Genomic DNA, 12,122 nt, shown 5'->3' on the forward strand with positions numbered 1-12,122 from the left:
TCTGGACCGGCCACTGAGGGGCCACAGTGACCAAGAATGAGTCATCAGCACTGGGCAAGCCTTGGTTGTATGTACTAGGGGTCCAATCAAATCGCAGCAGGCTGGTAATAGCTGGTATTTACATGCTTACATGCATACATCCTATCTTGGTGTATACACTTTTATTTCTTTTTCTTTAAAACAGAAAATGATAATTTCACAACAGGCCGTCTCAAGCAAACCCTCACATTAACCTTCCAACATCTACAAAACTGTATCAAAAGTGCACCATAGTGTTATACATCTTTTCTGGTTCTATTCTCATTTTTTTGGCTATATCAGTAATATTATTATAATTCTCATAATATTTATACAAATATCACTCTGTACAAGGTAGAAATACATATCCCGAAATGCCCCGTATCCGGAGCTTTTAGACCCTCCCCGCCATTATAATAAACACACCCGCTTTCCCCATGCACAAGTCTTCAGCCTCCTCACAGCCACAGGAATCAAAAGGTCGCAGCATGAAAGTCGAACGCAAATCCCCGTCATATCATACAGTCGGTTACATTAAACACATTCTCTCCACAGTAAAGGACTGAACACGAGTGATGAAACGCTCCCACAACGTAAATACAACTGACAAACAACGTTCAAAAGGCCTTGCGACTGCATGGCGTCCAGCGTTACGGCTGTGCGGAGACTGGCGAGGGAGGGCTTGGACGGGAGGGGTGGGGTGTGTGTGTGTGTGTGTGTGTGTGAGATGCAGCAGGGTTCTGCATACAGGCACGCCTGCTGCACAGGTGTCCGTAAGGGGACGCCGCTCTGGCCTCTCTGGCCTCTCTCAGTCTCTGGACTGGTAAAACAGGATGTACCCGGACTCAGAGTTCTTGGAAATTTCAGAGGTTAATCCGTAGAATTCTTCAATTGCCTGGGCATCGATTTTCTAAAGGGAGAAACAAAAAAATTTTTTTAAACAAATGCAGGAAGATCACTTTACAATCATCAAGAGTGAGCACATGGACATGGTGGAAGCCATTTGAATGGGAGTTTAGGCTTAGGAGCAGTGATGGCCTTGACTGGTGTATTTTGATGTGGACTGCATCAATACTTTTTACAAACTACACGTCTTAACTGTTTATAACTGAGTAAAATGCTTCGTTAGAACCAAAACACTGGCTTTTGTGAAGGATGATTGATTATATGTGTATGGATCGTTTGTTGGGGACTTTTAATCCGTATATCCATTGATAATATTGTTTGTTGTATGCATATGAATATTTATGTTGTATATTGTTTGAGGTAATTTAGATTTATTGTTGAACCTTTGTAAAACCTGCTGAAACATGCTTGTTGTATATGCAGTAATGTATTAGTGTTTGATGGTTTTTCATATTTGCAATTGATGTCAATGTTCTTGTTAATTTTTGTATAGTAACCACACCTTGATCCACATGTTGAGTTACTCAAATAAAAGCAACTAATGGAGCTTTGCGCATTCTAATCGATACCCCACAGTGATTTAACCTATTCTCATGAAACTTTATAACACATAGCTTTGGACCTTTCAATGACAATTGTGTAAAAGATTTTTAAAGATTGCACTCCCAAAGAGCAATTTATAGCTTATGATATATTTCAGACCTAAGTATTACTATATATACATTCACTATAAAACTCTGATGTGATTTACTTCACATTATTTTTACTGATTATTTATTTATTATTTTTTAGATATATAAGATAACAAATAAACATATCAATGTTTATATTAGTGCTGTCTATCGCAATTAATTGATTATAATATAAAAGTAATAATTTTTATATAATATATGTTTGTTTATATATATATATATATATATATATACACACACACACACACACACACACACACACAGAGACACAAATATATGATAATATATATACACACATATATTATATGTATTATTTATTTTAGAATTGATTAATCGCGATTAATCGATCGGACAGCACTAGTGTATGTGTTTGTCTGTGTATATATACGTATACACACACATATATGTATAAATATGTGTGTGTATATATACAGTATACACACAGACACAATATTATATATACACCCATATATTATATTAACAAAAACGTTTATGCTAGATGCGATTAATCGATTTGTCAGCACCAATATATACATACACACACACACACACACACACACACACACACACACACACACACACACACACACACACACATATATATATATATATATATATATACACACACACTATAAAATGTCTATATGGTTTGATTTACTTTTTAACATTATTTTATTATTTATTTATTAAAGTTTTTATTTTTTTATTATAACTAAACATGTATATATAGCACTATAAAAACTCTAGAATTAATTATTTTATTCATTCAATAACTTTTGAATGATTTTAAATATATTTTAATTTGCCAGTCCTACAAATCATCCATATAAAATTCCCTAATATTTACAGGTTTTCCATATCTGTGAACCCTAAATCTCAGTGAAAGGCTGATGCTTTTATTCATGACGGATGGAAGCTTACCTCTACGATGTCGTCATCAAACAGTAGCCAGAAATCATGACTCTTTACAATTGCGATGTAGTGTCCTCGGTTTGGACCACTGTAAAAGCACACATACATCAAAATAAGATCAAGGAAGCAAATCAAGACAGTTCTCCTTTTTTGCAAGGACAAATTTCAAAAAGCTTACATGAAGAGATTCTCTTCCCATAAGCAAATATTGTGAAATCAGTCAACATAGGAGCAAGAAAATGTATAAAAGTCTCAAAGTCCATTCTGGCTTCCTGGTTTCCATCAAAATCTGTACCGACTCACCTGCCACAATGCACCACCACAGCGACCAGGTCGTAAAGCCTCTCGGGATTGGTGGCATCGCCAGAGGTGTTAAAGAGGCGGAGCTCCAGAGGGAAGACCACGCGGTAGCTTAGCTTAGTGTAGCGCTGCAGCTGCTCCATGTATTTAAATCTCTTCAAGTGCAAGGCGAGGATCATGGGAAGTTTCTTAACCCGCATTCTAGAGTCAAACACAGACAGATGTTCATGTATCCAGTATATTCACTACATGTATAGTAAAAAAAAAATCAGGAAGCAGCTGACAGAAATGAATGCGCGCTCACCTTTTGTGTGCCTCCTGTTTACTTCTGCATTCCTCACAGTAATATTTATACTCACTGCACAAGGTCTCTGTATTACTGAAACCTCTATAAGGGGCCAGTAAGAAAAAGAATAGCTTATTAAAAGGGAATCATATTCATGTTTGCATTGGGTTTAAGTGTGAGTGTGCTTTCGGACCTGAGACAGTGTGTGATCGAAGTGTTCTGCTCCACGTCCACTGACAAATCCAAGAAATCCTCATCTTTGCTGCTTATCTGTAAGAGAGCAAAGTGCAAAAACCCACCTCAGATCAAAGCACAGCCAATCACAGTCAGCAGAATTATCAGGATCCTGTCTTATTGGACGGCATCCAGTTAAGTTAGGTGAGGTGCGATTACCGTCTCGCAGGTGAGGCATCGTGTCTCGTTGGTCAGCGTGCCCTGGAAGATCTCATGAACCCAGGTGGAGGAGGGCGGGGTGCTGTTATTGTTCTGTGAGTCAAGTGTGCCATTGGCCAGTTTGCCATTCTGCTTGTCTTGCTTGCGCTCTTCTTGTAGCAGGTCTGCTATAGTGTTCAGCAAGTAGTTGAGGAACTCATGTGCATCTTGTTGCATGTAGTTATCAAACAGTTCTGCGGGTGACAGGGAGAAAGAATGCTGCATAAAATAGCACAAGGAATCATGTCTTTGGCCCGGTTTACACCTGGTATTAAGATGATTTCGGTTGATCGGATCACAAGTGGACGACACTAAATACAGGTGTAAAAAGGGTCTAAAACGTTTTGAGCTTGTCCACTTTTGACTACTTTAAGAGGAAGTTGAAAACACATTCTGAACAGCCACAAAAGACCGCCTACTCTCCGTCTACTGACCTAACGCGAAAACATTACAGGAAGAGTGTTAGCCAGACGGGATTTCAATTTTGACGGCAAAATGTATCAAGCACAATGTCCTCTCACCATTCCTGATTTCTCATTCAGCGTGGTCTTGCAGCTTTCAGAGCAGAAACGTATGTTTTTCTGTCGTTTCGGTGCATTCATATGTAAATTATGCAAGCTTATTTTGTCCATTAGATCGAAAGATCTGAAGAAACCATACATTTATCCCCGCCATAGTCCCTCCCCTCAAAGAAATCAGGACAGAAGTGGTTGAAAGTGAACAAAAGAGACGGATTAAAATACCAGGTGTAAACGGGTATGTGTCTCCCTCGTCTATTTGTGATCTGATCGACCAAAATGCTTCTTAATATCAGGTGTAAATGAGGCCTTTAAGAATCAAATGTGTCAAAACCACATAAAATTTACATTTATAATTTAATTTGCTTCATCTAGATTATTGCGGTCTTCAAAACTTCAAGTCAGAAAGTCATGTGCAAGTCAATGACCCGAGATACCGAGTTGTAACGTTGAATGTGGGTGTCCACAAAAAAGAGAGCAGAAAACAACTCCGAAATAGATGGTTTTGCGATATTACAATTACATTGCTGTATTTCAAAAATATTAAAGTTATATGGTAACATTTACAATAAGGCTCCATTTGTTAACATGAATTAACAATGAAAAATTATTCTATAACATTTACCAGTAGTTTATTCAAATTAAAAGTTGGATCTATAAATGGACCTGAGCTGGCATGAACTAACAATTGTATTTTTATTAACCACCTTTAACAAAAGTTAATAAATACTGTAACAATTGAATTGCTCCTTGTTAGTTCATGCTAGTTAATGCATTAACTAATATTAACTAATGGGACCTTATTGTAAATTGTTACCGTTTTGTGTAAGACAGAGCATATATTTAACTATTTTATTGTGTTTGCTATATGCATTTTATTTATTTGTTAGACACTAGGCAAAAAATGTGTACAATTCAAATGTGCACAATATATATGTTATATATATTTGGTTAAAGGTGATGCAGCTGTACTCGTACAACGGGGAAAAAAACAGTTATTGCTGATGTTCATTGTTTATTGGTGCTGGTTTTGCTTATTTTGTTATTCGACTCGAATGCATCATAAGAACAAGTTCATGTGCCGTACAGCTTTAATGTTTCTGACCTAGACCTAGCATCCATACTGAAACCGAGAAGTAACTGAGAACATTAAACTGAATTATAATACAATCCCTTCCTGCTCGTCTTACCATTCTCTTTCCGTAGTCGTGTAATGAACTTCTTCGGGGGTATCACGCCAACTTTCCTCTTCTGGTTGGCTATACTGTGGAACAGGTCGGCCAGGCAGGTGAGCAGGTTCTCCTTGCGGCGCGGCTGGCTCCTGTACGCGAGGATCTTCTCTCGGAACGGCCGGCAGAAGTACAGAGCCTGGAGTACAGAGTTACAGTAGCAGGTGTTTCCAAACTGTGGATCGAAACACACAGAACACACACACTGAAACCAGAGCATGACGATAAACATGGAGGAGACGATGGTAGACAGCAGGAAACGCCTTTGCTTACGTTGACCAATCCGAAGTAATGCTCGTTGACAGGGAACTGCTCCGAGCCAATCTCTTTCTCCAAAGCGGAGGCATTGGCGCCCTGAAACGGAACAGGTGAACAGAGTTTTTACACCCGCTTACCATTGGATAGGGAATCCCTTACAAAAATGACCATGATCACCACAGTTTTTACCACATAGTTACTGTTTCTACTAGGGATGCACTGATATGAACATTTTGGCTGATACCGTTAACCGATAATTCTTTATCTTTGAAAGCCGATAACCGATAGCCTGGGAAAACCCAGACAACTTCCAGCAAATTTAGATTTGCTCTGCAAGTAAGTCTGGCAAAGAGCCCATTCAAGGCCATTTCCATGCCGTGGAAATCGCGGCACCAATCAGAAACGTTGAGGCGGGCTTTACACGATGACGATCGCTCTGATTGGTTTTAGGTCTAGCCTATCCAATTGTGCCCAGAGGCATTTGAGCGACGTCCACTCCGTTGGTGAAGCGCACCAACTTTTAAATGCAGCATTATTAAATTCAAATTGCAAACACATGAGGACAGTCTCCATGAAAGACCCACTGGCAGATGAAAATGCTACTACATTTCTCTCCGAAACGGTAGGAAATTAAATTAGATTTAATAGAGGATTTTAACTGTGACAAGATGATTGACAGGGCAGTTTACATGACTGGATGCACGCGACAGATCCGTCCGATAAAGATGATGAAGTAGTATGTCCAAAAGTTGCCTACTTTTTTGCTACACATTCAAAAGTAAATAAATTTTCTTCACAAAAAGAGTACTTTTATGGCGTAGTGTAACATAGGCGAATTGGGACGCAGCATATGGCTTTACACATGACGATCGCTCTGATTGGTTTTTGGAGTTTTAGGTCTTTCCAATTGCGCCGAGAGGCATTTGAGCGACGTCCGTTGGTGACACCCCTTTGGAAATGATTTGTCTATGGAGCTTTGCCAGACCATAACTCAGTTACTACTGAGAATGGTCTGGTTTTAACCAGGCTAGATAACCGATATATTGGCCGATAAATCGAAATCAATATTTTTATATGATTTTTTAAAAGCCTGATTACAAAAACAAAAGTCTCACCATTAAAAGCCACCAAAGCACTTCAAAATAAATTAAACATATACAGTATAGTTAGTAGCCTAGTTTGAACCAGTGTAAGTTTTCAAATTAATTTTACACCTATGGTCCAACTTTCTTTATCAAATAAAAACTATTGCCTTACAAATAAATTAAATAGATGCTTAAATAATGCAAACAAGTAATTGGACAACATTACTTGCGTACAAAGAATCAAAATGCGTGTGCCATGGATAAATAAATTGGAATAGCCTCAGCACGGACAATAATGAAGTGATTTGAATTAAACCATATTGTTGATGAAAATAATATGAGAAAAATAAAAGTGCTAGTTATTGTTAATAAAGCATCAATGTTTTTGAAAAAGAAACTAAATCTAAAATTAAGCCAATTTGACAGACTTGCACTGCACATGTTGCGCTTAACTGTATTGATTGATTCTAATCATATTTTAAGCAATTCAAATCCATTATAGTGAACAGTGCGCACTGCATCTGAAGTCTCAGCTGAATGAAATAATCTATTTATTATAACGATAACATTAAACATTTACGTATATCAGCCGATACCGATATGGTGGCCGATATACTGTGCATCCTTAGTTTCTACAATATAACTATGGTAAGTTCATATTACACACCACTTTCTTTAAAAATAAATAAATAAATGACTAGAAAATGTGCAGTGTTTAGAAGGAGAAAGGCTACTATTAAACCTATTGTGGTTAATTGTAGTAACTGATGTTGTGGCAGGAACTAGCCTATATTCACCATAGTAAATTTCAGAAGACGTTTGATGCATGTGAGACACTTTTGGTCAGATTGCAACATCCATTGATTAAGAATTAATGTTTTAAAAATGCAATACCACAAAAAAACACGTAAATGTGAACATAAAAACAACCCTATTAAAAAAAAATACAGCACATTTTAAGAGGTAAAATTACATTAGCAGTCATTAGCATTTCGCTGCCGTCGTTTTTACATTTAAAAACGTCAAATGCCATGGAAAAAATGGAATTAACAATCAAAACGCAGATAAAGCAAATAAGATATGGAGGCACATATTGGGTAGGGAGAAGCAGAGAGGGGATGGGACCATGAAATCACGATGTGACCGACCTGGCAACAGCTTAGCACTAAAGCACAGGTACACTGAACGCGTTTTACATCATCATGATGCTCAGGTTTGCAACACAATGCTTATCTGAATGCTTGTACTAATTTATTACACAGAAATAAAAACCGGAGATTATTTAGATGTCACTGTCTCGCGCTTATTAAGCACATCTCGCGATCATAACCCGTGCTGAATGACACTTCAGCTCAGTTAGCAGATCTCTGCTTTGCTGCCTTCAGCAAATCCTTTAAGGACGGGCGAATTTAAAAGCTTAACGTCGCGTTACAAAGACAACACGGTCGTTCCGCATATCTACCCAATTACAGAAATAATTTAGGCCCAAGTCAAAATTCATAGCAGACACACAGACGGAAAAAGACAGCTCGCAACTGCAGCAGAGGAAAACTGGCAACCCAAGGAGTCAGATTCACAGAACTAATGCAGCACGCGACCGATTACAACATCACGCGTGTACTGATGTACAATTATCCGTGACTGAAGTGATATTTACTTACCATGGTACAAAAAGAGGCAAATTTGGAAACTGTCATTAGGATTTCCATTCGCCCAGCGCCATCTTCCACCCAATCACCGCGCGGAGGCGAAAAGGAGTCCCCGACCGTGAGGACAGACTGCGCTCCTGCCAGAGGGAACAGCGCGGGGTCTTAGTGCCCCAGCGCCTGATTAAGTTATTATTCAAATCATTTTGGCAATAAGTGCATAACACAATAAAACACATTCATGAACACATAAAGACATTTATAAGCATTATGCTATGTTTATTTGACAGTATATTTAAGTCAGCAGAGAGCTTGTGCTGTGATTTTTTTTTTAAAAGTCAGGATTTTATTTAATTTATTACATTTTTAATTTAAAAGAAAATCATTAACTTAACTCAGTTAACGCTTTTTATTTGAAAACAAGTAAATTAAATGTGCATTTACAGAGATTGTCGACTGTTGGTGTTTTTTAATGTTAATGCTTATGTCGGGATTTAGTTTAATTCATTGCATTTTTAATTACGAATAAACATGTATTTAAATTTAAGTAAGTGTTTTCGTGAAACAAACCCAGTTAAAGTTTCTTATTTAAAATATTTAAATTAAATGGTTGTGTGTTTGTGGATTTTTTCCAAAATAATGTTCATTTGAAGCGTAACTTAATTAATTTATTACATTTTTAATAATAATAAAAAACTTAACCCGGTTAAAGCTTCTCATTAAAAAAAAAAAATAAAAAAAAATTATATTCCAAAGAATCATCTAGATTTATTTTAATATTTTTTATACAATACACACACACACACACATATATATATATATATTTAATGCTATGCTCTCGCAGGCAAGTTAAAAGGAGAACATTTCATCAAATAAAAAACTGTTTTTGTATGGCGATGGCATCACTGCCCAAGGAGCAACAGCTCAGAAACTGCTATTTTTACTCAGGCAAATTAGTAGTCTTCCTATTCGTGCTTTGAAGGAAAGGCCACAGGACCCCATCATTCTCTTTCCGCCGTACCCGCCATCTTGCGAGCAACCAGGGGTAAGATGTGCTCCAGACAATATGTATTAAATCCATAATTACATAGCTCTCCCTGAGCAAAAGTGCAACATAAAGCGCCCAAAAAATACCTTACCTAGCATGGCATCGAAATTAAGTCCGTATATACGTTGTTGGATGCCGTAAAGAGTAAAATATAGAGTCAAGCTGGAGCGTGTCCGTTCCATGTGGGCCATGCGTGGACAGGCTTTGCGAGAGTCGTGGATAAAAAAAAATAGTAAAATATTTCCGATTGATGCATATGTTGTATTTCGAACACGTAGAAATATTTACGAGAGTTAGAAGATGTCAAATCAGTTTGGTTCCTTGTCAATGTATTTCTTTGTCATGAACTGAAGTTGCATAGAGCTGTAACAATCTAATGTTAAAAAGATTTGTCTTGATGTGTTCGTTGTCATAATTTAACTGCCTTTAATGATTTGTTCATCGTTATTGGAATACATTTTTTATAAACGTGCTACCATGTTACATCCAATTATATTGTACAGTGAGTGATGACCATAGGCTGTAAACCAAGTGTGATGTTAAATATTTTCTCTAGTATTGTAGTTGGTTATCAAGCGTAGTGTTTGAGAAGTGATTGAGAACTTCTTTCCTAGAAACAATTTTTTTAACTTTATTTTTCCCTTTTTTGCACCCAGTAATCAGGCATCATGACAAACACAAGAGGCAAGAGGAGGGGGACCAGGTATATGTTTGCCAGGCCCTTCCGCAAGCATGGTGAGTTTACTTGAATTGTGCTGTATGTATTTTGTACTGTACTTTAGCATATAAACCTGTTTATAATTTTTTTTAGACCTGACATTGCTTTTTATTCTACAACAGGCCCAATCCCTCTGTCCACCTACATGCGCATCTACAAAAAGGGTGATATTGTAGACATCAAGGTAAGTTTTAGTAAATGTAAGATGTTTTAGTGTACTTTTTTTTTTTTCTTTCAAGAATCAAGCCAATTTCTAAGAAAACCATCTTATTATCCAGGGCACAGGAACCATCCAGAAGGGAATGCCTCATAAATGCTACCATGGCAAAACAGGACGTGTTTATAATGTTACACAGCATGCTGTAGGCATCATTGTCAACAAGCAAGTCAAGTAAGTACCGCCCTGAACATGACATTTCAATGTAAAGTTAACAAGTTACATCTGTCTGACAAGTACAGAAACCACATGGTTAGTGTTTCTACATATATTGCTGTTGATGCCACTTTTTGTATCTCTACTATACTCTATCATACGAGTGTTTACGAGAGGGGTGTTGTGATTACCGTCACAATCGCTGTGTGTGACGTCAAACGAAGTGGCAGCCATTCACTTGCATTTTAAATGTGTATATAATCTCACACAGTACTCCAGTAATGTTCTCAAGTTATTGAGCTAATGAGTTCCAAACTTATCCATATCAATGAAGCTTTTTAATGTGTAATGCCCCAGATTCACTTTGCCATAAGGGCCGTCCAGTGTCCTGTGTGGTCATTCATATGGGGAAGAGCAGTCATCCTTATGCACCCTGGACTGGCACATGAATGCCTTCGCCAGATTGTCAATATGGGAACATGCCTCTCTTTGATAAAGCTTGTAAATGCACAACAATTCTTGTTGTTTAAGTGACCGATTACTGGTTTTCCTTCTAGGGGCAAGATCCTGGCTAAGAGAATTAATGTGCGTATTGAGCATATTAAGCACTCAAAGAGCAGAGACAGCTTCCTGCAGCGTGTTAAGGAGAATGAGAAGAAAAAATTGGAGGCCAAGAAGCAGGGCACCTGGATTGAGCTTAAACGCCAGGTATGAGGATTAGGTTTTTTTTTTTTTTAACTTTTATATGGACAAATGTGCACAGTGAAACCATGCATTTCATTGAACTCCCTGATGTAAACATTAGGTTTCATGTTTGGATGTTGCAAATGGTTATTTGAATTAAAGTTAAAATGACCGAATACGTAAAACGCCATTATTGCAGCTCTGGCTGATGTTTATTTGGTTGTTTGTGGTGTTGATGTGTCTTATCTTGTTTTCAGCCTGATGCTCCACGGTCAGCTCACTTTGTCAGCACCAAGAACAACGAGCCTCAGCTCCTGGAGCCCATCCCTTACGAGTTCATGGCATAAGTCTGCTGGCCAAAATAAAGACCTTTGTACTACATAAATCTTGTTTGAAACTCTTTCTTTAACAATTTTTCCCTTTAAATTGTATTTTATGTTATGAGGATGAATCTATTGTTAATGATGCAAATTGATAATGACATACAATGCGCACTCACAAAAAAAGGGAATGAAAGCTCTCATTGGGGTGGTACCTCTTCAAATGGTACTGTGTACATTTATGATACTAATATGTACCGTTTAGGGGTAAATGAGGTACAAAGATGTTCCTTTTGAAAGGTTATTGTACCGTTTATGTGTAATTCCGTACAATTCTTTTCCTTCAGTCCCTTTACTTTTGCTTTAAAAAAAGCTGTTAAATCACTATGGGTTTTTATTTAAGGGATCATATTTTATTTCAGTTTTTAACCTACAAGCTTACAGCATGTAACTTAGCCTTCTAACCAAGCTATTATATTTTCAGTCTGTCATACAGATTTTTTTTCCCAGCAGGTTCTGCTCAAGGATATTCCTATATTAGGGTCTCTTGGCTTTGCTATGATCTGAACCTTTATTTTTAAGAGTGCATGAAGTGGCCAAAAAACTTGGTCCAAAGTTTTCCATTTCTTGCAGCCAATTAAAAAATGTTTTTTTGTTTAATGTCATGGATTATTGCAAGATCCAGATGTGATACTAT

General features: G+C 37.4%; 2 protein-coding genes across 2 annotated transcripts; one reads left to right on the forward strand and one right to left on the reverse strand.

Moving 5' to 3' along the window:
• Positions 1 to 112: 112 nt before the first annotated feature.
• Positions 113 to 8,425, reverse strand: usp12a (ubiquitin specific peptidase 12a). The gene is made up of 9 exons (XM_082185011.1): positions 8,298 to 8,425; positions 5,567 to 5,647; positions 5,255 to 5,468; positions 3,508 to 3,740; positions 3,308 to 3,384; positions 3,133 to 3,216; positions 2,832 to 3,029; positions 2,538 to 2,616; positions 113 to 928 (listed from the first exon to the last, which is right to left on the reverse strand). Exons 1-9 carry the CDS (start codon positions 8,343 to 8,345, stop codon positions 827 to 829), a joined length of 1,116 nt encoding a protein of 371 aa, XP_082041137.1. The 5' UTR covers positions 8,346 to 8,425; the 3' UTR covers positions 113 to 826.
• An 837-nt stretch (positions 8,426 to 9,262) lies between these two features.
• rpl21 (ribosomal protein L21) lies at positions 9,263 to 11,490 on the forward strand. Its single transcript, XM_082183200.1, has 6 exons — positions 9,263 to 9,327; positions 9,987 to 10,065; positions 10,171 to 10,232; positions 10,327 to 10,439; positions 10,979 to 11,129; positions 11,363 to 11,490. The coding sequence occupies exons 2-6, from the start codon at positions 9,999 to 10,001 to the stop codon at positions 11,450 to 11,452; spliced, it is 483 nt and encodes a 160-aa protein (XP_082039326.1). The 5' UTR covers positions 9,263 to 9,327; positions 9,987 to 9,998; the 3' UTR covers positions 11,453 to 11,490.
• Positions 11,491 to 12,122: the final 632 nt, after the last annotated feature.

The sequence above is a fragment of the Leuciscus leuciscus genome (assembly GCF_965113295.1).
Source record: "Leuciscus leuciscus genome assembly, chromosome: 11".
Classification (NCBI taxonomy): Eukaryota; Metazoa; Chordata; class Actinopteri; order Cypriniformes; family Leuciscidae; genus Leuciscus; species Leuciscus leuciscus.

Bases quoted from the DNA above. Each gene is read 5' to 3' on its own strand.
- usp12a (XM_082185011.1), bottom strand. From the start codon at position 8,345: ATGGAAATCCTAATGACAGTTTCCAAATTTGCCTCTTTTTGTACCATG. The intron at 5,469-5,566 runs GTAAGCAAAGGC...TTCGATCCACAG, and splicing joins ATTACTTCGGATTGGTCAAC to TTTGGAAACACCTGCTACTG. The intron at 3,741-5,254 runs GTAAGACGAGCA...TGTCACCCGCAG, and splicing joins ACGACTACGGAAAGAGAATG to AACTGTTTGATAACTACATG.
- rpl21 (XM_082183200.1), top strand. From the start codon at position 9,999: ATGACAAACACAAGAGGCAAGAGGAGGGGGACCAGGTATATGTTTGCC. The intron at 10,066-10,170 runs GTGAGTTTACTT...ATTCTACAACAG, and splicing joins CAGGCCCTTCCGCAAGCATG to GCCCAATCCCTCTGTCCACC. The intron at 10,440-10,978 runs GTAAGTACCGCC...TTTTCCTTCTAG, and splicing joins ATTGTCAACAAGCAAGTCAA to GGGCAAGATCCTGGCTAAGA.